This window comes from Lytechinus variegatus, chromosome 1, assembly GCF_018143015.1.
Source record: "Lytechinus variegatus isolate NC3 chromosome 1, Lvar_3.0, whole genome shotgun sequence".
Taxonomy (NCBI): Eukaryota; Metazoa; Echinodermata; class Echinoidea; order Temnopleuroida; family Toxopneustidae; genus Lytechinus; species Lytechinus variegatus.
This window is the reverse complement of record NC_054740.1, coordinates 15,023,383-15,050,086: the sequence shown is the minus strand read 5'-3', so window position 1 is coordinate 15,050,086 and position 26,704 is coordinate 15,023,383. Positions and strand designations below refer to the sequence as shown.

The 26,704-nt window shown below is 35.5% G+C and overlaps 1 protein-coding gene across 3 annotated transcripts in view; it reads left to right on the top strand.

Annotated features, from left to right (window-relative positions):
- The window catches only part of LOC121406985 (pirin-like protein), an 85,638-nt gene that overhangs the window by 1,064 nt on the left and 57,870 nt on the right, over nt 1-26,704 (top strand). For all 3 annotated transcript variants that reach the window (XM_041597861.1, XM_041597868.1, XM_041597879.1), the window contains exons 2-7: nt 3,771-3,978; nt 7,429-7,521; nt 8,877-8,957; nt 9,525-9,731; nt 22,224-22,353; nt 26,236-26,318. In XM_041597861.1, the coding sequence (XP_041453795.1) occupies nt 3,799-3,978; nt 7,429-7,521; nt 8,877-8,957; nt 9,525-9,731; nt 22,224-22,353; nt 26,236-26,318 (774 nt within the window). In that variant the 5' untranslated portion in view covers nt 3,771-3,798. The remainder of the gene's footprint in view (nt 1-3,770; nt 3,979-7,428; nt 7,522-8,876; nt 8,958-9,524; nt 9,732-22,223; nt 22,354-26,235; nt 26,319-26,704) is intronic.

The window sequence follows — 26,704 nt, the reverse complement described above, 5'->3', positions numbered from 1 at the left end:
ACCTTAATTTTTTTTTTAAAAGTGATTGTGAACGCACAAAAAAGGAATACATTGGAGGAAATTAAAATAATAATACCCTCGCGCGAAGCGCGGAAGCTAAAGCGTTTTATCAATTTTTTGCCATGAAAAGGGTCCCGACTAAAGGGTCTTCTCAAAGATATATTGAATACTTCCCTTGGAACACTCTAAAAAATGAAGTGCTAATTCAGCTCTTAAAGAGCGTGTATAGTGACTGCACTTCGGAGTGCTGATTTTCCTCGTTCAAATTTGAACTAGACAAAACAGCACTCCGAAGTGCAGTCACTATACACGCTCTTTAAGAGCTGAATTAGCACTTCATTTTTAAGAGTGAAAGATCAGATTTGATTACAAACAATTTAGCGACAGTGCATATCTTTAACTCGCAAAACAGAGGAGAAGAAGTGTATATATGCCGGGAGAAAGATATTCAGCCCCGCGCAGAGCAATGAAATTGTGAAATTTCAAAGGGCGGACGTTTCATCAAAATAATGCAGATACGTCTAATACCACCATCGGCTCTAATTAAAATGATTTTCTAAGATTATTGAACTTCTTTATGAGGGAATAGTGCGCAGAAAGTTGAAACTTCTGTGATTTATTGAAATTAAATTAAAAAAAAGAGGATTCCTAATTTCTTTGACTTATCCTGAAGTGCTTCATTTTGAATAATAAAAAACTTAAGTCTCATTAAACATTTCAAACTGAGGGCGCAAAACAGGGCAGGAGATGAATGTGAAGGGAAATGACATAAAGTTTAATAGAATTTGATAAAAAAATTATATTGTACTTTATTTAATACGACGCGAATTTTAGGAACCTGTTTGCCCCAGAATTATGGTTGTTTGGTAATGAGCTGAAAAGCAGGAGAAGTTGACTTTATGGAGGTGGAAATTGATATAAAATTTTACCCGCCCGGAGCCGACCCGACCAGAAGTTGCGCGATCAATTAAAAAAAAAAGATAACTTCATATACTTTGGCGTAGCCTTACTCTAATTCCATGCCCTAATGGATACATTTGAACTTTAACCGGTAAGAAACACATATACCTGAGGTGGAAAAACAGGGTTAGAGAAAGGGTGGGGGAAACAATGGAGAATTGCAATGTTGTCATTTAACCGCGCGCAGCGCGGAAGAAAAATTCATATATAAATTTAGAGCAAGAGTGATGGAGTTTCTCTTTTAAGAAAAAAAAAAGAATAAAAAGGAAAAAAAAACACAAAGATACCTTTCTCCCCTTTCCTCCCTTCCCTTTTTCTTTTCTCCTCTCTTTTTTTCCCTTTTTTTCTTTTTGGGGACGTTTTGGGGGGGGCGACCGCCCCCACCGCCCCCCCCTGGCTACGCGCCTGGACTTACGTGAGGTGTAGAAGGTGGGGTCGTACTAAACAACATAAGGTAAAGCTGACGACCGAAGGACCCGTCACAATAAAACATTCCCGTACTTGTTTAGGGGTTATTTTCAGGGAATATTTGCCAAGAGTATCGTTTTGTTTGCAATACTTGTTAAGGGTAGGGTTTCACACGCCAATACTTGTTAATTGGTTCATTTTCAGAATATGGAAATAACATGTTTAGGGTCCTTTTCGAGACCCCATGGTCGCGCATGGTATCCACTCGTGAATGGAAGTGGCCCTCCCCTCTAGTTCTCTCCTACATGTACCTAGCCTGTAGGCTTCTTGGGAGTAAAAATCATCTACTTTACGTAGGCTTACTCCCCACACGCCTGGCGCGGCAAGCCATAGGCCCACACGAAGGAGTTTTTGGAGAAAACAATGTTGCCCCAAAATACTTGATTTGTTTATCTTGATAGCATCATAATTATGTAAATGGATAATAACACTAAATCCCCCCATAACGTATACGGTATTCAATTTTGTTTACACTACAATTAATCCCTATATGAAGAAAAATAATGTAAGAAGATGAGCAAATACTCACCGATGATCTTGTCGCCATTTTCCTTCTTTGTTCGTAGCCTAGTTACAAGACACGTATAAGAGAGGGCGACGATATAATGAGCAGTGCCAATTTAACAAAAAATTTAAAAATCAATCGGCTGATGAATATCGTTAATTGTAAAATACTTGCATTAGTCAATAAATATTATTGGGATTTGATTTTTAATGATTAAATTTAATGATTATTGTGTGATAGTGTGGGTGGTCATGCATGGCTGTTCTTAGTTGGTGGAGCGATTGATCTGCTTAAAAGAGAATGAAACCTTTGGAACAAGTAGGCTTGTGTCAAAACAGAAAAATTAAATAATGAGGACAAAGAAAGTTTGAGAAAAATTGGACAAATAATGAGAAAGTTATGAGCATTTGAAAATTGCAATCACTAATGCCATGGAGATCCTCTAATTGGCAATGCAACAAGGATGTGTGATGTCACATGTGAACAGCTTTCCATTTAATAGACTCTAATATACCCCAAAAATGTCTCGTTTTGCTTTTTCTTAAGGTGATACAAACTTGTTTATCCATAATTTATTTTTCAAAATATGCATTTACATGCCTTCCAATAGAAAAAACACATGATCTACTCATAGATGTGATAAAAGATGCAGTTTAAAGGGGAATCCAGCCTTGGCCATAAAATGTTGTGTTGGGAAGGAGAAAAATAAATTAAACAGAATGGTGAAAGTTTGAAAGAAATCGGACAAGCAATAAGAAAGTTATAGCTGCTTTAAAATTGAGATCACTATTGTATGTAGATTTCAAATTGGCAACAGGGTAAGTAAATTATGACAAGGGGCGAGGACAACTTTCCCATAGGCCATGTACTTTATTATCAGGGATTTGTGGTTTTCTCCTAAGTACCAATTTCCCTGGGGCAGTAATCTAAATATAATCTAGGTAGTATATTGTTTTATGTCCTCATGAAAGAAAAATATAATTTGAAATAAAACTTTTGGGAAAAATGACATTTTAGCCATAATATGTATTGGAGTACATGGAAGAGTAGTCATTGCCTTACATTACTATGCCATCCCATATGCGGCCAATTTGAAGTCTCCATGGGTATAGTGATTACCAATATTTACAACTTTTAAAATTTCTTGTTGTTTGTCCAATATTGTTCAAACTTTCACCTATCAAACTTGTCTGATTTTTCTTTTTCTTTTTATCACAACTTTTTATTTGGGTTGGATTCCCCTTTAAGTGAAATATATAGGCTACTAAAGTAATGGGGAGAGTTGTTCACAAGTGATATCACACATCTTTGTCGCATTGCCAATATGAGGATCTCCATAGCATTAGTGATCGCAATATTCAAATGCTTATAACTTTCTCATTATTTGTCTGATTTTTCTCAAACTTCTGTTGATCTGTTTCTTTGATTTTCTGTTTTCACACAAGCTATCATATTCCAAATGTTTCATTCTCCTTAATTCCGGTAATCAACAAGACTTTGGTTTGCTAAATTATAGTGACATCACCCACCACCACTATTCTCAGGAGACAGGCGAGATGCCAGTTTCATTGATAATATAGTTTTAAAAAAAGAAAATGCCCAAATTGTGAAAAAGGTATATCCAAAGAATAGGAAACATTCTACTCTCAGATAAATTTAAATAGCATTGAATGTTCTGCGGAATGGAATGAGAAGAGGTCGTGAGTATGAAGTCACACTGGACAAAAACTTGTCTCCTAGAATCTGCGACTTAGCCACTCAGGCCTACTGTTAATGGCATGTTTCGTTTAAGTTAGTAGCTCATATATTTGTACTGTACATTATTCTTGCTTTACAGCCACGTCCAGTTGGTCATACACTATTGGATGGGTCAAACGGGAAGCCATGCCAAGTCTCTCACAAAGACAAAGAAAGCAAAGGAGAGAAGGGATGTAGATAAAAATGATCGTGCCGATTCCGCCAGGCATGTTGTGAAAGTCATTGATAGCGTAGAACAAGAAGAGGGTCTCGGGGCCAAGGTTAAAAGGAGCATAGGATGTGAAGAGGTAGGTCTTTCAACTTTTTGTTTAAGGGTTGATTTTCAATATTTGAAAATTGGCGCCGCTTTTCTGACAGCAGCGGCAGTGATGGCGGCGGTGGCGACGTCAACATCAAATCTTAACCGAAGGTTAAGTTTTTGAAATTACAGCATAACATAAGTATATTAACCTGGTTCATGAAACTTGAACATAAGGGTAATCAAGTGACTGAACATCCTGCCTGAGTTTCAAGTCACATGATCAAGGTCAAAGGTCATTTAGGGTCAATGAACTTTATAGACCATGTGGGGGGAGTCAATATCAAAATTTTAACCTACATGTAAGGTTAAGATTTTAAATGTCATCATAACTTAAAAAGTATATGGACCTAGTTCATGAAACTTAGCCATAAGGGTAATCAGATATTACTGAACATCCCGTGCAACTTTCAGGTCACATGAACAAGGTCAAAGGTCATTTAAGGTCAATGAACTTTGGCCATTTTAGGGGGTATTTGTTGAATTACCATCATAACCTTGAAAGTTTATGGAACTGATTCATAAAACTTGGATATGAGAGTAATCAAGTATCACTGAATATTCTGTGCGAGTTTCAGGTCACAGGACCAAGGTCAACAGTCATTTAAGGTCAATGAACTTTGGCCATTTTGGGGGAAGTTGTTGAATTACCATTATAACTGATATTGTATAGGTTTAGTTCATAAACCTTGGACATACATGTAGTAAGAGTACTCAATTATCACATAACATCCTGTGCGAGTTTTAGGTCGCATGACCTAGGTCAAAGGTCATTAAGGTCAATGAACTTTGGCCATGTTGGAGGTAATTATTAAATTGCTGTCATAACTTTCAAAGTTTATGGATATACATGTAGTTTATGAATTGTGGATGTAGGGGTAATCAAGTATCACTGACAAATCTTATGTCACATGATCAAGGTCAAATGTTATTTAGAGTCAATGAACATAGTATTGTATCATTATTTGAATGGTGGTTTTGGGGAATAATTATTTTATAGTACATGTAGTTTCAAAGTCAGCACTGCTGTATTGAATCGCATAATGCAGGTGAGACTGCCAGAGGCGCTCCACTTGTTTTTTACAGGATGTGGTATCAGTATGCTCATTATTTAGCATTCATTGTAAACAATAAGAAGAAAGCAATTATGAAATATAAAATATTTTGGCTTAACAGAGATGAATGTTAATACTATACAAAGTATTTGTACATGTAGATGATGGACATGGAAGAGGAACAACATACAAAGTGAAAACTTCTTTTTACATGTTACAAGCAAAATGATTCCATATTTATTCTGTGAAATCTATCAAACTTTGCTTTATTTGTTTTCTGTTTTAATTTTTAAGAATTTTTCAATTTAGTATCACTAGTGAGCTAGAGAAAAGAAACCTTTGCTATTCATAGAGAACATTGTTGTCAGTTTGCGACTGTGCTTTCCAAATCAATCATAAATGTTTTCATTTATAGTCTTATTGCAAATTTGCAACTTTTCTACTGATGTAGGTGATTATGATGATGGTAAATAGACTTCATTTAATGGAAAATGAAATTTTTAGAACAAGATAGCTTGTGTGAAAACAGAAAAATCCAAGAAACATATTAACGGAAGTTTAAGAAAAATCGGACAAATAATGAGAAAGTTATGAGCATGGAATATTGCAAGCAATATGCTATGGAGATCCGCCTAATGGCAATGTGACAAAGATGAGTGATGTCAACTTTTTCATTACTTTTGTATATATATTTCACTTAATCTGTCTCTTTTATCACATCTATCAGTAGATCATGTATTCTTTCTAGGGAGGGGCAAGTACATTAATATAGATTTTCAAAGAATACATTATTGTTAAATACAGGGGCGGATCCAGCTTTCGCCAATAGGGGGGGCCGAAAAATATTTGGTCAACATTTTTCTCGATTGGCAGCTACAAACTGGCTTTTTTTGTTGTTGGTTTTTCAGGGGGTAGTCCTAACTATAAAGACTGAAGTTTTAAGTATATATTAGTTTTTATTGCTATAAACAATACACGGTATCTCATGTGGTCTTAATATATAATGCGAGCGCGAAGCGCGAGCTAAAAATCTTTGTTATTTTATGTCCTTAGAACTGAAGATTCAGAGCAGTTTTTATAATCATGAACAAAGATAAGTATCCAACTAAACAATGCGAGCGCGAAGCGCGAGCCGAAATTTTATCATATAGTAACGTGAAAAGTGACTTAATTAGGACTGTTTTTAGTGATTAATGAAGAGGATACAAGTATCACCAATTAAATAATGAGAGTGCGAAGCGCGAGTTCAAAATTTCTGATATTCCGACCTGAAAAAAATGAACAGTCTAAGCGCGTTTTTATTTAAATAAACAAGCTGTGTGTCTCAAACAATTAAATGCGAGCACGAAGCATGAGCTTAATTTTTTGATATACTGACATGATAAAGGAGCATTTTGACAAATTTTGGTAAGAATTTCCAAAGAGCATAGGTTTCTCACAAATCAAACGATGCGAGCGCGCAGCGTGAGCTGAACATTTTGATACACATTAACAATTTGTGTAAATCAAACAAAATAATGAAAGCTTGATGTGCGAGCTAAAAAAATGTGTGCAAATTGATATCAGAACTGGATATATTGTATATATATTGGTTATATTAGTGTCATTTAACCCTCTTGAATGAGATTCATTACACAGGCAATGCAAGCGCGAAGCGCGAGCGAAAAATTTTATATAAAGTCTATTTTCCAATTCTTCCCCTCACCTTTTTTTTTTGGTTTCCTTTCGGGGTCGGGCCGGTCGTTACGAGGCTGTAAATTACACATCATGGATAAAATACCTCTTTCTTACTTTTCTTTCTGTTTTTCGTAGTTTCTATCAAGGTAAAGAGTACACTTTTTCTGCAGGTTGTCAAAAAATAGGGGGGGCCGGGGCCGGCTCGGCCCCCTCCTGGATCCGCGCCTGAAATAGTTTGTATCACCATGAAAGAGCACAAAGAAAATTGTGGGGGATAGTATTTCATAGTCCATCAAAGGCAATTGTTCACATGTGACATCACACATCCTTGGTGCATTGCCAATGGGAGGATCTCCATATCATTATTCATCGCAATATAATGCTCACAAATTTCTCAGTATTTGTCCGATATTTCTCAAACTTTCTTTGTTTTATTCTTTGAATTTTCAGTTTCCACACAAGCCCACTTGTTCCAAAGTTTTCATTCCCCTTTAATGTATCTAAATTAAAGTTCTAAAGTTTTATTTCAAATGAGTGTTTAAAAGAATTGCAATTAAAGGTGGCTCTGCCTCTGAGTCTCTTTGGACCATGCAAATCTATTTGAATTCAGAAGATGAAAATCACACAAAGTTTTGCGTGATTATTCGACTTATTGAAGATTGACGTTCATATGCAGAATCTGATATATTCTCCTTTCTTTTATTCAGCATGAATACTTGGATCCATTCCTTCGTCTAGATGAGTTTGATATATCAAAACCGGCTGGCTTCCCAGATCATCCCCATAGAGGATATGAGACGGTAAGAATGATTATCTATTTCCGTGCTCTTTTAATACTCTATAACCCCGTCAAAAAATTCCCCAAATAAAACCACCTAAATATGTAAATTTTGATTGGAGAAAGTAAGAACAAATAAGATACTTCATGAAGCTGTTCTTAAAGTCTGTGCATGGCTTTTCAATTTGACTTTAATTTGCCTAGCAATTGTGATTTAATAGTGATTTTGACAGTATTTTCTGCAAACTGAAATTTAAGTGTGGAAAAAATATTTTCCTGTAACATTTTCCTTTTGTGATCTCAAATCCCGCCCAACATGCTTGAATAATACTAATTTGTAATTTAATCACACATTCTGATCTGCCAAATCTGACAGGATATTAGGATGAAAAAATGGTGTGCATTATACAAGTGGATGTAAATTGGTGAAGGTTATATCACTATCCCAATCTTAGCCGTCCTTTGGCAATCGGCCCATACCGGATCTTCTTGGGGGAGTCCAAGCTCAGCTTTGGTTCAATTCAATTTTATTCACATCTCTTTAAAAAACATCAAATGATCAAGTTTACAAATCAATACAAAATAAGATACAACATGCATTATAAAAGAAATGGTAAAGATGAAGTGAGGAGGATGTTGGGGATAAACAAAAGGCCATTGGCCTGTCAAGATAAATCCCCGAATTTACCCCACTTCAAAAAATAATACAAAATAACACGTTACAAACACATATCTAACAAATTAAAACAACATAAAAGGCAATGAATTAGATTATTCATATTCAAACTTAAATAAATACAATTTATATTTTCTCATAAAAGAACGAATAGTTTGACCTTTTTAGGTCATTTAGCAAGAGATTCCAAGACTGTGGGCCTTTAAAATTGACAGTTGTTCTTGAAAAATTATAATGGTAAAAAGGTACCGGTACATATATTTTATTGGCATTTCTTGTGCAATATTTATTCATGTTTATGTTATATTCAAAGTATTCATTAAAATATTTTGGGAGCAATTGTTCCCACCATTCAGCTTTCAAAAGTAATATTAGTTATTTCAATGTGATGTCTGACAACCATAAACCATTTCATCTTCTGAAAAATTGTGAATTTTAGTCTTGTATTTTTGTTCCTGAATCTTCCGAATCAATCCAAATCAGGCAACAAAACAAAATTCTGATGAGGAAGGATATGTTATAACAATGCAAATTAACAAACTTTCATTTCGGTCCAGAAATTCGGAAACAGCACTAATTATCGTATAAAGTTAGCTATAGATTAAGCAGTGCAGTAGTACAGAACATTTGCAAGTATATTTGATAGTTGACCCACCATTCTGTTACTATATTTTTCTTTCTTTGATACTGACTTCTTTCAGGTGACATATATTCTAACAGGCTGTTTGGATTTTGAGGACTTCAAGGATAACAAAGGGACTATAGATAATGGTGATGTACAGGTAAATCAACTCCAAATGTCTGATGCACTATTTTCAAAGGTGTTGTGGTGCACAATACTCAGTATACATGTACTGTACATTGCATCCCAGAAAAAAGGAAACCATAATTCACTGTAATTTTGTCTCTCCCGTGGAAGTCCCATTCCAATGATGCTTTGGCACAGGCACTAATCTGCATTCCGCTGAACGCAGTGGCTTGAAGTAATTCAATGCAAGTAACCTGACTCTTCAAGCTCAGCGCACATTTTTTTGTTCTAAATTATTAAGAGTAGAATATATACAGTACAAGTAAAACAAATATAATCAGGCATTTCCTTCAAAAGTACTGTGAGAATTATTAATTATCGATTAAACTGACAATACTACTATTTGTCAAACAGGGCATCGCCCCTCAGGAAAAAATAATAATTGCCAGACCAACCTTGAATAAATGATTCGACTATACTTTCTCAAAGCCTGATATATTTGTTTACAGTAATATGACTTGGTATATTTGTTTATTATACAATGGTCCCCTGAGCCCAGAATACTGACCAATGTTTTTGCCTTTTATCTATGGTCATACAGTGGTTATCTGCAGGAAGGGGCATTGTACACACAGAGATGCCAGCTGGCGAGGAGAGCTGTCATGGCCTTCAACTGTGGATAAACCTTACCTCAGGGGATAAAATGGTAGAGTCCGTGTACCAGGACATAAAGAAAGAGGACATTCCATTTGCAACAGAAGGGGGTGCCAGTGTCAGAGTGATTGCAGGGGAAGCCTTGGGGAGTAAGGTGAGTGACATAAATCTGTTGAATGACTAATGTTTTGGGTGAAGGCGGGGGAGGGGGGGGGGGGGGGAATTATGGGGCCCCGAGGTGATTTCGCCCCAGAATTGTTAAAAAGAGCCCTGGAAAATCCCAATTCAGGGAAATGTAAAGTTTTGCCAATCAGATTTAGGAAGTAGATTGTAAAAAGTAGCCCCTGAAAAGAAAGAGTAACTTTTGCTTAGGTGAAAGAATAAACTGTCACTTCGGGAAGGTGATCTAGATGCACTGTTTTCTTGGCTTTCAATTGGGAGAGAATGAATCCTATCAATTTGTAATCCAGATTAGCTGAGGGGTAATTTCCTTTAATTTTTTATCTACCCCCCAAAAAAGAGAAATATCTGAAATTTTACGGTACTCTTTGTGTATCAATAAGTCATGGTATTTCAAGAGCATTACACATTTTCATACGAAGTACAAAGCAGAAATCACTGTAAGATTCCGCATATAGGGGGTTGGATGTATATATTTTTGTAATCGCCCAGAGTGGATAAATATTAAGAAAAGCATACTTTTCTCAGCTTTACCTTTGAAGGATGTTGCATACATTAACGATCACGGAGGCACAGAGGCAGTGATTTTACATCTCATGATGTATGTCTGATTGGCCTTTTCCCCTGCATCTATTGGGTCTCGTCCCACATAGTCTTATCTTAGTTCAGCTACAACCAGTGTTATACAGTAGCTACGATGGATGGCAGTGGTTGGGCCCAACCAGCATAGAAGATACCTGACCACCGCTCATCATGAAAAACACTATTTCCGACCACCACTGATTCCAAATGAAAAGTGTTTCATAACCAACTCGTTGCAAAGAGGAATTGCACTTGTGTTAATTTCCATCTTTTACCTTGTTTTATTTTTATGGTTTACAATAAAACAAACATATATTTGATCACTATTAGTTTCATTTTTCAAAGATTTGCTGTCAAGTTGTCATTACATGATGTTCATTCCCATTCCACTGACTCGACCTAAAAAAAACTTTGTATTGCCATGGAATTGCGACCACCAGTAAAAAGGTATTAGCTAGAACATTGGCTACAACCAGTTTATCGTAAGCAATTTGATACAATTTGCAATACCATTTCGTCTAATTGCCAGTTAGGCTATACCACTTTTGTTGACTATCCACTTGGTTGAACACCATTTATTCTGATTTGGTAATGAATCAAAATTATAATTTTGACACGGTGCAAAATAATTTGTAGACCAGGTTAGTCCATCTGGGCATTAGACTAATTGAGAATTAGACTATGAGGGAGTAGACCAACTTGTAATTGGACCTGAATCACCCAATCTTAATGAGAACAAATGGAGAGTAGACCAAATGGGTTTAGGCCAGGTACTATCATAAAGCTAGACCAGCTGCTTGGAGATAAACCCATCTCATTACCTGTAGAAAAGATACTAGTACAAGGGGAAGATCGGACACTTCGATGATTTTTTGAAATGCTCGATAAATGCTTATAGGGATAGGCGCCCAACAGCGTTGAGTAAGTAAACCTTCGCATATCAGCACGCTACTGTGTATAAAACATATGGGGGAAATGAGAAAGGGGAGTTTGGAGATGGTTCAAGGGTGGCGCATGGGAATGATAATGTTTTATTAGCAAGGAACCTCTGAAAATATATTCATCTCAAATTTAAGGGGGAAATAATTGAAGAAAAAAAAATTCGAAATGGAAAAATTGTCTATTCCTTCAACCCTTCACCATTTCTCTCATATGTTTTGTACACAACTATCTTGCAATAACCAAAGGTAAAAAAGGTTGTTACTTACTCAACGCTGTAGGGCGCTCTTCCCGAGTGTTTCGTTACGCGGTCTATTTACTGTCCGATTTGGGGGACCTACCATAAATAATCATTGTTGGGTGACTGTTTGCCTGTTGCCGGTGTCAGAACTTAAAAACACAAGAAAAATTGATTAGGCTTCCTATTCTCCAATCTATTGTGGGTTTACACAAACGATCCAGATGACCAGCTCACAATGACAGCTCAACACCTAGTGAGTGAATTTTTGGGACCATGTCCATTTCAAGTTTGGTGCAGTGTTAAAAATTAAAGACATGGGGGCATGACCCAATTGACCTGCAGTAACTCCAACGAACTTGTGTAAATATGTAGGCAGCTAGGAAGATCTACACTACTACTGTATGTAGGTTAAGTCCACAACTAATTGTCAATTGAATCTAGATCTATTTCAATCTCATGAATTTTGAGCCAACAATCTGACGTTACTTACATAGATATGAGATAGGATGACAACCCTTACACTTCGCTGATCCTCATCAGCTCCTCTGAGAGTTCGACTGGGCCACAAATAGAAGATGTTTTCTGACTGTATCTTTTGTTGCAATCTCTCCCCGTAGCCCTTTTTTCAGAGTCAGTTTTTCTTTTGTAGTGAACTTTCACCTCCTCGTCCATACTTTGACTAATGTTTGAATCGGCAAGGCAATAAAATGACGACGTAAATAATTCAGAAGCAGTGCGAAGTAGACGTTGAGTTGCACTGCACATACACATAATAATTATGCAGGGTGCTTTGTAACTTTTTTGAAGCACTTGCCCAGTCAGGCAAGTACATTTTCAAATAGTTGGAAAATACTTGCCCGAATATAGATTATGGTTCTTGTTCAAGCTTTCATTCTGTCCTCGCCCTTTGGAGCCCGTTGATTGACATTCATCGCTTGAGAAAAAAGTACAATGTCAACGCAGAGGGAGGCACACAATTTTAATTTTGAACATGAAAGTAAATGGTTTTTGCAAAACAATATAATCACATTTTACGACCTACTAACAACTTTCCATCCCAAATAAAGATGATATCCAAGGTGTTTTAGAACAAATATATAAACTCATAAACATGTAGTTCGGCTGCTCACAGAGTTAAATGATCCGTTTATCCTCATCAAATCTCTCTATAAAAAAAGGTGATGTTTTGTGTACACATGAAATGAAGCATGGAAGGAATCTTTTAGTAGGCCATGGGAAGTGTGTGACATCATCATCCACACCAACCCTGTTGTATTCATGTACATATTTAGTACCTAAGCTTTAAAATATTGTATCATTCTTTTCTGTTATCAATTTAGATTATATAAATTTGTATTGTTTATTGTGCTTGAATGATTTGTCTTCTGTTGGGCTTGAAATTTGAAGGTACCTAGTGTTTTTGTCCAATTTTGAGTCTCTTTGAGATTTTGCTTGAATAGATTTTACATTAATTCAATTTATAGGATTTTTTTCATCGGAGTATATCTTTGGAGGCAAAATAATCACTTCTCTTAAAGTCCAAATGGTAATTTGGGAGATTTGTGATTTTGAAAATTTTGTTCGGTGTATGAGAATGCAGTGATTATCACTTATTTGAACATTTCAAATCACTCTTGACAGTTTTCACATTGTTTACAATTTAGTGCAAAACATTTCTTCATTATTTGAATGTGGGATTGATGAAGTTTATTGTATTTTAAAAATAACATGGCAAATCATCCTCTTTTTCATCAAAATGCTTCATCACATATTATTTATTAGATTATATCAGGTACCCAAGTGGAAGATTTTTTAGAAATGTAAATGGAAAACTTTGAGGAGAAAAATTGTTTGAACAATTCGTACAATAGTTAAAAAACCTTTTTTTTATCTAAAAAAAAATATTACAAAATGGCCACATTAAATAGGGATAATGATTCCCTTCTATTTGCCCCATTTGATGAAATGACAATTAAAAATGAAGGCCTGCCTATACATTTTCAATTTTTTATTTATTTTTTCTTTTCAAATCAGAATGTTATTTTTCTTTGAGAAGGCTGTATAATTTAATTTAGGTGTATGTTATATCTCAATCACTGCCAGGGAATGGGGTGGGGGATGCTTAAAAGAAAAAAAAACAGTTCCCCCCAATATTTACATTACAAGGGCAAGAGTTGCCCCTTTTCTGCCAATTGAAAATGATATCATTTTTCAAACAGCCAAAATATCCTTGCCTATTTCATTAAGACAAATCTTTGTTTATCTCATGTATCCTATTATAATAATTCTTAAATCAATCTCATTGCCAATGAATGAAGGTAATAATCATAACAATGACTTCACTCACATCCTTTTCATTAAAAATGTTATCTTTGTGAAAGTTTGGGTTGTGTTTGCAGTGGGAGTCTCTATCAAATCACCCCTTGTTTAGTCTGTATGTTATATAGCGCCATCTACATGGACAGTATTTTCATGGATAGAGTACAAAGTAGTTGAAGTGTTTTCACTCATTTCTTTCTGTTCTTTTTTCCTCCTCTTTCTGTGTTTTTCACTCTTTGCATTTCTCCTAACTTTTTTCTTACTTTTTATTTTTCCTTTTTTTTGGGGGGGGATGGGGGTTGGGGTTGAAATTTGTCAACATCACATTTCTGTATCATAACATGATTAGGAAAAATAAACCTGGGCACAACAGACCATCAATGCCAATGGGAGGGGCATCAGGGCAAGTCACAATGGCATCTATGGCCATAGCCTTCAGTGGCCTTGGATTAGTGTGCGAGGAATAGAAAAATAATGGAATGGCATGCTGGGTACTTATTGTAATGCACTATTGCACAGTATTGGGTCTGATTCTCCCCCCCCCCCATTAAAGAAAAAATGAAATATACTAATTTAAATAATAGGCAGTGAGTTACATGTATATAGTAAAATAATCTATCCCAAAGCAAACAATTATTCGCGACATTATAGCTTGACTTGCAATTTTCCGGCCAGTGCAAGAATTTGATCATGGCGATTACCCATCCACCTCTCCTGGGTCAAGTGCAACGTGATGTGGGTATATTTCTTGCTAAGTAAAACATGCCATGGCTGGAATTCTTACCCAAGACCTTGTGATTGGAAAATGAGAGTCAGAATCATTAGACCGTGGCCCCGTCTTACAAAGAGTTACAATTGATCTAATCAACCTCAGGTATATAGATATCCATCCATGTCATAATTTTTTGAAGGAAATTTGCACAATGGCCTTGGTTAACAAGGAGAAGCAAACCAAATTTTCAAGAAAACAATGTATGATTATACACCAAATCTAGAGTATGTTTTGAACAAACATGTGATTTACATGTAGATAGTGATGTTGCTGGCCTTCCATAGTTGTGTTTGATTGGATCAATCACAAATCTTTGTAAGACGGGGCCCATGTACATCCATCATGATTTTATGATGACAGAGTAGGATTGCATTGATCGTCTTTCAATGTATCAAAAGCATCTTTACATGTAATTCTCACCAAGAGCATTGTGGCCCAGTGGATTCATTAGTTCAAATCCTAGCCATGGCATAGTTTCCTTCAGTAAGAAATGTATCCACATTGTGCTGCACTCAACCCAGGTGAGGTAAATGGGTAGAAATTAATTCCTTGAAATGTGTGCGCCGTAATGTAAGTTACTACTACTGCTGCCAAGCTAAAGCCAGGGTAGTAATCCAAGTCCTTTGGACGAGACGTTAGAGATGTTATAATCATAATGTGATATGCGCTATACAAGAACTGTTTATTAGTATCACAGATTGAAAATTTGATAAAAGTGCCACACGACCATGACGCGCCAATAAATCTAGCATACATATGTGTACATGTCGTATTATAGGAGGTTTCAATTTGAACACAAGATTTTTAGGTCTTCTGTAGATTTGGTATGAACTTCAACCATTAAAAAAATATACCACCTTCCTTTATATTGGATATAGAGCCCAGTAGGAAAACATATGGGGGCTCGGGGTAATTTAGCCCCCAAAGTACTCAAAAGAGCTGTGGAAATTAAAAAAAGAGCCCCAGATAATCCCCATTCACTGTAATGTTAAATTTTATCCAATGAAGCAGAGTTATGCAGTTTCTTGTGAAGAGTACATGTAGACCCTGAAATTTTTTTTGCCTGGAACCCATCCCAGCCATGGCATGATTTTCTTCAGCAAGAAACTGATCCACATGTGCTGCACTCAACCCAGGTGAGGTAAATGGGTACCGATAGGAAGTAATTCCTCAAGAAGCTGTGTGCGCTATGAACGCCTAGCTTAGCCGGGTAATATGTAGGAGCACCTAACAAGGTGGATATGTGCGCAATTTAAATACCCTATATTATTATTCAGTCTGGGGCCTGTGGAAAAATGATGTTAATAGCCCACCTCCAAGGTGTTGTAACCAGCCTTGGAAATTCATGTACATGACTCCAGCAGGTCCATTTGCTTGAATCACAGCCCAAATCGCCCTAAAATTCCCCAAATTTAATGCTTTGGGGTGACCATCCTTGCTAGAATCTGTCATATTAATATTCAAGAATATGTAGAGAATCAATAATGATGTGTATGATATTAATTGCCTTTTGCATACTGCTTGTTGCACAAAAAGGTAGCCCTTTGAATGAAAAATATGCATCCTCCAAAACTCAGCGATGGCCCAATGGGATAATAGAAGCCCTTAAAATATCAAATGAAAAAAATTCTACCCTGTTAAAAATTCTAACCACCTCTGTTTGATAATGTCATACAGTTTGGTTCGAAAATATTGAATCAATATCATATGAACAATACAGACTTGTTAAATATCTTTCACACCTGATTCCCATTATTGCCAAGGCCTTGTCCTTTCTTAACAAACTTAAGAGAAAGTTAAAAGATTCTTAATCTTTCCTCTATCAAACACCCTTTCCTATTGAAGCCTTTAATTGAGCCTATGCCACCCAAGGGCTGTTGAAATACCTTGAAATCAATTCCACTGCCAAATGCGCCGAGAGATATTAAGAGAAATAAATTCATCTTCTGGTATAAATCCACCAATTTTAATAGCGAGGCCCTCGTGGGACTTTTTAATTCGATGTCGCCAGACCCCCAGGATAGCGGAGCAGTTGTGTCAAAATATTGATGATGTTTGTAAGTAGGAGGGGAGGGTGGGGGGAGGGGTTAGACAACGATTATGAGTTCAACAAATAACACCTGGTCAGCGGCATCAGATCAGATGGTCAATAGAGGGCAGTACGTTTATTTGATGATAACCGCACGTGACCCCTTGGTGATGAATGCAACATTGGCTCATGATCCTCATCAATTTCAATTCAAATGACAATGTGCTGTTCATTTTTTTTATGGCACATATTTAAACATCATGTGGATATGTCTGAACATACAAAAATATCTGTAGAATTCTAGATCCACAAAGGATCGGATGAATGAAATTTAAAGGTCAAGTTCACCCCAGATAAATGTTGATTTGAATCAATAGATAATTATCAAGCAAGCATAACAATGACAAATTCATCAAAATCGGAGGTAAAATGAGAAAGTTACATGACATTTTGAAGTTTTGCTCATTTTTCACGAATAGTTATTTACCGTATATGCACATATCAGTAAAATGCAACTGAGTCAATGATGTCCCTCACTATTTCTTTTGTTTTTTAATTGTTTGAATTATACATTCTTTTCAATTTTTACAGATTTGACAATAAGGACTAACTGGACTGAACCATGAAATGTTGTGACAATGGCAATTCCACATGTTCAGGGAAGAAAAAACTTTATTTGACATGACAATAAGAAGAAAATTAAAATACTGCATATTTCATATATTAAAATACAATACAAAAGAAATAGTGAGTGGATGACATCATCAGTTCCCTCATTTGCACACTGACCAGGATGTACATGTACAAAACTGTTTTGTGAATTTAAGCGAATTTTCAGTGTCATAATACTTTCTTATTTTACTTGTACATGTACACATCCAATTTCGATGAAATTTTTGGTGTTATGCTTGTTAGCTTTTTCTCTTTTTATTCAAATCAGTTATTTGTTGGGGTTGGACTTATTCAAACTTATTCAAAATTGATTGCAAACATCGATCAACTTAAAAAGTTGCAACAGATTTTTCCTAAAAAAAAGCTGAATTATCTGATTAAAACAAATTATAGTTTATGAATGTGCTCTGATTTCTTGTTGCAAAAATCCATTTCCAGATCCCAAAGGGTCAGATGATTGAAATTGACAGTCTTAAAAGAAACTTATTTACAGTCGATCGCAAAAATCAATTAATTTACATAGTTCCAATTGATAGACCAATTCTAGCTAAAAAGTGAATCTTAGTACTTTGTGTTGCAAGGATCATATGTACCAGCAAATATTTGCAAATCTATAAAATTTATTTAATACTTTGTACAATCATTAATCAATATTTTACAGTTTCCTTCTTCATTAATTTATACATGTACATGTAGCTTACCTTGAGATTGAATTTTTAAAGTATTTTTTTTCTTATTCAAATTTTTGAATAGAGGCGTTTTTTTCTCTTTACCTTCTTGTTCATCAAACTGAATATATGTTAAAAAACTTATTAAAACAAATTGTAATATACAAATGTGAGGCATATTTTTTCTTTGCTCTCTCTCTGTCATCAAAGTGTTATGTAAAAATAACTTGTAGAAAAATCATTACATATTTAAACAGACATACCATGAAATTGTAAAGTACCCTTTATTCCATTAAAATTTCATGACAATATAGAGAAGTGAAATATAAATATTCCTGAATTAAAAAAAATCTCCCTAAAGTTTTACAGGTTTTAAAGAGGTTTGTAACGAGAGTATTTCTCTTATACTATTATTTTGTTAAAAGTAATTTTCTGGAATCGATCAAAGCGGTAGCACACACACATCGAACGGAAATCAGTATAATAAACCTTCTCACTTTCTAGAATAACAAATTAAAATATCTAAAATAAATTCCTGCATTTCAGCTAATTTGTAGCATATGATAGCTTTTGGCTATAATTTGAAACAATGAATTATGGTAATCACTTAGTGAGCCGATCTATATTTTATTTGTTTTATTAGCGCCTTCGCATTTGTCTTGATCACCGCAACGATTTGTTTTTTGACACCTTGCTTTTATTTTCCTTGCAAGGTCACTCTGTAATCTAATAAATCATTTCCGTATTTTACATTAAATAAGGAGCAACATCCGAGGCAAATGCGACTTTTCTTTGAAATGAAGCCTGAAATTTGAAGCAAACAAGATTTTGAATAGTTTGGTTATATTTGCTTTTGTTCTGTAAGGTATGGTTCTATTTAGTAAAATCGATAGTGATGCCGAGTTAATAAGAATGCTTTGCTTCAGAGGGCTTAATTCGCCCTCTCTTTGACACAAACTGGAAGTGCCAGTGGGAAGGGTCGTGACACGGGGTGAAGGGTCGAAGGGGTGGGGAGTGCGGTCAGGTTTCAAACACCCTTTCCAAAGCATGTGCTCTGGGTTTGCTCTGTATTGTAGTGTATGTTTGTTCCAAACACATTTTTCTGGCTGTGCCCTGGTATATTCAATTCAGATATTTCAATTACTCTTAAGTTAAATTCCACCAAAGGGCTGATATGAACCTAATTGCTTTTTTTTTATATGACATTGTGTACTTTAATAGATGTGCTGCCTTACCATGTATGTACATTGTAGCAGCTAAGTTCCAACCAAAGGTGCATGTATTTTATTTTGCCAAACCTTGCCAGAGGTTTGGCAGACATAGCAACATTGAATAGTTAGATGGTAGATTATGTACTGTAGTTCAGTCAAATGAATATATCTGGGCCCCGTCTTACAAAGAGTTACCATTGATTCAATCAATCGTTACTCTAAGGAAATCCATCAGTGTCATAATTTTTTCTATAGGAAATTTGCAAAATGTGCTTTGTAAACGAAGGAGAACACACCATATTGTCAAGAAATTAATGAATTTATGGATATACTTTCATATTTAGAATTTTTTAACAAACATGCATTTTATATGTTGACTTTGCTGGCTTTCCATAGTTGCTTTTGATCCAATCAATCACAGCTATGGAAAGCCAGCAACGTCAACATATAACACGTTTCTTCAAAATATTTGTCTAGATATAATGTATATTCATACATTCACTGTTTTCTTGACAATTCAGTACATGTATGCTTCTCTTTGTTTTCATAGGACATTATACAAATTTCCTAAACCAAAAAAAAATTATGACATTGATGGATTTACATACATACTTGAGGTTGATCGGATCAATGGCAACTCTTTGTAAGACAGGGCCCAGGTGAGCATTTTATGAAACGAATACACGTATGCAGAGAGTGATTTTTCACTGAATACCAGGATATTGTTACAAGCTATCCAAATCCTTGCATCCGATTGGTTCAAAGCAAATTTGTCATCTACATGAAACACCTCCCAGATGCAAGAATGGACAAATCAGATTTGAAAGTAAGCATTTTTATGTCAAGCCTTTAAATGTATTCTGCACCCACACCCCCCCCCCCCAAAAAAAAAGAGAAAGAAAAAAAGTAGCACAGACGGTCATAGGGAGATTAAGAGCAAAATTTTAATGGTATACTTTGGTGTATTTGTTTCATTGTTTGTATGAAATGTAAACTAAAAGTAGAAATTGCACAGTTCAAAGAGAAGTAATAAAATAAGTGACTGAATGCAAGAATGCAGTTTGTTTGAAGAATTCATTGACAATAATCCATTTTATCCATGTTTCATCATATTCAGCAAATCATCCTACAAATTTAATAGCCTAATACTGCTTATATTGACTATAATAAACATGTTGATGAATACAAATGTCTGCTCGAAAATACCAATATTGCTAGAAGCATTATTACAGCTTGTTTAATAATGTCAAAGGTTAGAAATGTAGAATTAATTCCAGTAATCCTGCCTGGAGGATGAGATAGTTTCAATTGTGTGAATAGGAAACAAACTGCATAATAAAAATCTTGTATTTAAAAGTGAAATCAATATACTTGTGGGTAAAAAAGTGGTTCATTGTAAGCTTGCGTATTGATACAGCTTGACTAAAAGCTATGCTGCACCAGTCTGAGTTTGCTCAGTCTCGAGACTTTAGCCCGAACGGCCCTCTTCGCGATTATTCTCGAGATTCAAGAAACCCTGTCTCCACCATCGTAAGAAACTTGATTCCTGCTCGAGCGAGGCATCGATGCATTTTGGTCTGACACCATGAATAAATAATCCCGAATGTGTCTGCACCTGTGAATTAGCGGGATTATTCTTACCCAAGTTCTTGAGATTAATCCTACGAACTAGTGCGATAATTGCGTCTCCATTACAAATGATCTAGATATTGTTCAGATCGGGAAAATTTGCCAGATCTGAAATAGTGCGCTCATTTGAAAACTCGGGCTGGTGCAGACGGCCCTTAAGAGACCCACCTTTTATACGATAATGCAATCACCATTGGTGATAGATCACATGTTTGAATGGGGGGGGGAGTAATACAGGGGTTATACTAAGTAGTTATAAAAACAAAATGAATACAGACTTTATACTGGAATTTTAAAGTGATATTTGGAGAAATGGCAATAAGAACAGCTCATGTTTTGAAGACAAAACTGGTTATACATGTAGATCATACTAGCATTACATCAGACCATGTGGGATGGTGAAATGGCAATAGAACAGCTCATGTTTTGAAGACAAAACTGGTTATAGATCATATTAGCATTACATCAGACCATGTGGGATGGTGAAATGGCAATAGAACAGCTCATGTTTTGAAGACAAAACTGGTTATAGATCATACTAGCATTACATCAGACTATGTGGGATGAGACCAAATGGAATGGAGATAAAGCAGGAGGTTGTTTTATAATTTTTTTTGTATTTGAAGTTATGAGCGACTAAGAGCCGTTTCACACGTGAATCTTGAATCATCATTGTATTGAAGATTGCGATTTGTCTTTAGAATCACCTGACCTTTGACGTGCTCACTCGAAGACTGATTTGAATTCCAATTCCCGAGTGAAAGCGGTTTGTGTCTTTGGTGATTTGTCAATCAAAGATATGATAATCGATATGATAAGTGCATGACAATTATATTATCTACAGAAGTGCTTGAAAGGACATGTTAGCTCCACCCCCTAAGATGTTTTGGAGGTCAAGCCTTTCACACATAAAATTTGTACCGTAATTTGGGTGAAACTTAATCGGAATTCACCTCTGGAGAAGAATTTGAATTCATGATTGTGATTAGCGTTTGTGATTCTTGTTTGGTTTCCCACATGCTAAAAATTTGTCATTAGCCTTGTTTTTCACTGGAAGAATCATTCAAATTAGAATATTTTACCGTGTGAAAGGGCGGGAAGTTTGATAAGAATGGGTGGTGACTATTTCTTAGGAACTAAAATGATCAATGCCAATTAATGGAAATCTGGGGTGTGTCCCCCTTACCGCAAGAAAGGATCAACATTCGCTTGTACAGTCTCTTGTAACTGACAAACAACTGTAACACAAAGGTTATTAATCGTACACTTGATTTTCACAATTTAATTGTAAATTGTAGTCAATATAATTAGTCGTTTAAAAATGTTCTACAATCATTGCTATGCTCTGTGATACAGATGTAGACCAATCGGCAGTTGATTGACCACTTACTTTTCTCTATGCAGTCCTGTGTCACCACCCGTACTCCAACTATCTTCCTGGATGTTGAATTGGAAGAGAAGGCATCCATAACTCAGGTGATTCCCCAGGGCTGGAATGCATTCATCTATATACTCTCAGGGAAAGTTAATATTGGTCAGTATTGTATTCACTGTCAAACTAACCCACATATGTAATGATGATGGTGGTTATGATGATGATGATGATAATGATGATGATGATGATAATGATTATGATGATAATGATGGTGATAATGATTATGATGATGATGATGAAGATTATGATGATGATGATGATGGGGATTATGGTGATGATATGGCTCTTATACTGTGCATAATATAATCTCTCATTCTCTCGACTATTATTTTTTCATGAGAAATTGAAGAGAATTATTAATCTGCATTACGTTTTGGGTTACAATATTATACTACATTATACTACATGAATTTACATCGCATTAGCTACAGCTGCAGAACCATTTGCCATCTTTGTCAATCCTAAATTTGTTTTTATGTAATCCAAACAAATTTGTACCAGGACAGAGTGAGTTTACTTGTCCTTCAGATACATGTAGCCAAGAAAGCATGCGGAAATGTACAATTGAAACATGTTCCAAACCATCTTTCTTTCTCATCAATCTTGTCATAGAAGGAAATGTTTGGTGAATGTGATCAAAACAAAAGTATCTCTGCATCAGATGTTTTTATTTGCTTCTCTGAAATACTACAATTGGGCCTACTGCTACTACTGCACTTTTAAAAAGAAATATAACATAAAGCTGCATTTATAATACAGCTAGATATATCACACTTTTTCCAGAGGGTACAAAGTGCACTGATATGGTCCAGTCACATTTTCCTCACAACAGCAGTATGGCGAGTCAAAGCAGTTATTTTATTCATTTTTATTCAAAACCCATGTATGTAGCTGGTACAAACAATGTTAAAACGGCTGTTTTTGACTCGCCATATGGCCACCATAAGAAAAATCTGACTGCACCATTATTACCCCAGCTGTAGCTCATGAGGTGCTGCTTCTTCAGTAGCATCCAATAAGGATCCAAGGAATTTATCATGCCAGGTGCTTATACCCATTCATCTCATGTAGGTTGAGTGCAGCACGATATATGTACATGTATAATCTTCTTGCTGAAGGAAAATATGCCTTGACTGGGATTTGAACCAACAATGCTCTGCTTGAAAGATAAGAGTCATGACCACGAGACCATGACACGCCCACATGATTTTGCGATGATGGTGTGGGTTTGCGTCCCCTCCCAAAGGTGTCACTCTTGACATGAGGCTGCCTGAAATGAGTTGATGCTTGAGTACATGTAGGTAATTTTACTCATCTGTAATACACTAGTAAACTCTCTTTAATAAATCTTGCAGATAATTTGTTTGGCACATTGTGAAATTTTCCTGCAATCTTATCAATTTTCTGAAGAATAGTGCCCTCTGTTGTTAGCAGCAGACCTGGGGCTTGTTTCATAAAACTTGTTATCATACATGTAACAAATTTGGCAATAACCTTTTTAAGCTACAGAAATCATATGATTTGATTGGCTGATAGTAAATTTGTCATAGAAATCTGTTATTATGACAAGTCTTTATGAAACAGACCACAGGAGTGGCTGTCAGATGGGTCCTCAGAAGCCGAAAGTGTGCTGAATCTTAAATTTTAGCCCAATGAACCCTCCATTACAAAAAATTGTATTTTCAAAACACTATTTCCTTCAGTTTAAGCAAGTTGGACATTATAATTGCACATTGAATAAAACACTGTGTATATTCTTTGTTTTAGTAAGAAATGCATTTAAACATTGCCATTTTATACCGATTTTATTTTTGTATATTTGTAAACCCCAACTAGTGAGGAGAGCTTCATAACAGAAACTAGTTTTTCTTTCAGTCATCCTCAGGCACTAGTTGGTGGCAATTTCTTCCTCTTGTACATATTCTTGTTGTCTTTTGCCTAGAAATGAAATAAATAAATGAATTCATAAGTTAATATTACCTCTGTCTTAGTTCATTCATACAAATGGTCTTCAGTGCAATATCTGGTGAACTTCAATTGAACCTCAACACATCTTACACCTCATCAAAGTGTAAGATACATGTAGGATTGACAATTTGATTTATGTCATGGAGCATTATGGCCCAGTGAATTAATCTTCAGACAGTGAAACACGAGGGCCTGGAGTTCAAATCCCATTGTAGACCAGGACCCTGTCTTACAAAGAGGTATGATTGATCCAATCAACCTTAACTCTATGACTACGTTCTCATTTCGCTTTCTAAAACGTGCTTACTGGAAACTGGTTCAGGAAACCAGTTTGGAAGATCGCTTTGCTAGCGTTCCCACTTGCTGGCTTTCCATAGTTGTGGTTGATTGGATCAATCAACTCTTTTTAAGACGGGGCCCTGTTTAACAGAGGTAATATAGGAGCTCACCTAACAAGGTGGATATATAAATACATGTATATACATGTAAATATATTTACTTTCCTCAAACGATCAAGCTATCTTTCATCTTCATCTTCTCTATTGACTTTAAAAGTGGAATAATGTTTATGAATGATTTGCAACTTCCTAAAGCAGTGCATGATACATCAGAGGTTGTTATGCTTTTTCATTTACATCCATAAGATAAATGGTATTTCATCTGCATCTTCTCAATATAGACATGATTGACATGGGATGATGGTGTTAGTCTAACATAGCTGCCTAATAGCATAACGGTATTCCTGGAAATTAACATCGCTACTGACACTCTATCGCCTATTTTTATCTTGTATAAATTGATTAGTTCATTTTTGTCAGCCTGTATAACGAGAATTGGGCCATATTTAACCTTAATGTCAATTCCATGTGCCACATGTTTTCGTCTGAGAAGCCTGTTTAGACTGGAAAATATTGAAATATAAATATATGAAACTCTTTCATGTACACTGTCATGTATGGTATGCATGTAGTAGAAATGAATGTAAGATTGGGACTGCATCATGAACAAAATACAGCTAAACTTATAGTGTGAACAGGACCATGATCTACTTTGTGGTCCCTTCTTTAATAGATTGTTTTCATTTGATCAATTTAACCACAACTGTAAGATTTATCTTAATGTTTTTTTTTTCAAATTATAATCAATCATATGTTGGAATCAATCTTAATAATCAAATGTAAAGATTAGGCATTGGCTTCCTACAATGCATACATTTTATTGCAACGTGATGTGCAACATTCACACTACCAAAAAATAGTTATCATATGTATAGCCTACCAGATTTTTTTGTTGTCTGAACAGGGGTAGACGTTGCTGCTCTTTCAGGATTAATTAGACATGGGTTATGGTTTCATAATTTGATGGATAATTTGGGGTGTGTGCATTGACAGGATATATGGAAAATAAGCTGTTGGTTTTATCGTGTATACTGTAGCCAATGATGTATTTTAATTGATATTAACCTTAAATTCGATTTTCCAGAACATGACATGGCTTCCCTCTTCAATTTTTAAAAATTATTATTAATTGTATTGTTCATGAGTGATTTTGAAGAAGCAAATGATTATTATATAATTGCTTCTTCAAATTTGACCATAATATAAGAACGACCGAAATCCATCTCTTGGCTGAAATTAGTTAATGATCCAAGATTGTTGCTTTGTACATAGCCCATCTTCTTGTGTGTATTTTATTTCCCAAAATTTGATCCAAATGTTTTCAAAATAAATAATTAAAAAAAAAATCATCACAAGCTTCATTGGACACAATAGTCATTCAGTTTTTCTTGATTTACTTGAAATAAATATCATGGACTTAAGTTGTTCTTAATATGCATATTGATACTAAATTGTTGACATGTAGATTGTATGAGATACTTGTGTATTATATTTTTAGTAGATATATGTACCGGTAATAATTTTCATCATGTTCTTTCATTGAACTGTACACGTTTTCAGCTGAGGATTTACTTCTTATTGTACATGTAGTATCATTTGTTGTTTGTTACAACAGGTTCAGATGAAAATGTAAAGGAAGGAGTTAAAAGTCAAATTCTTGTATTGAGTGATGGACCATCAGTGGAAGCAAGTAACAAGGTTTGTATTTATATTTCTCTCAATTGAACAAGCATAAAAAACTTGTTTGTTATTGTAAAAACTGCATTATAAGTTAATTCATTTTTCATGGAAGTATTGAAGTATAGCGGTTCTGAATGACACCTTGGATTACCGGTAGAGGGTCATGTGTTTGAATCCCAATGAGTCATTCGGCAAGGCATCAATCCACAATTTGCAACTCTCTACCCAGGTGCTAAATAGGTACCCAGTAGCACAGGAAACCTTGTGTTTATGCTTAGCAATCAGGTCTTGGAACTCTTGATGGAGTGCTCCCCAGGGAGTGGAGAAAGGGTGTAATATAACATCCCTCATGCAGGGCTATTTCACCTTGGCCTTCGGTTCGGTGAAATAAACCTGCACTTGGG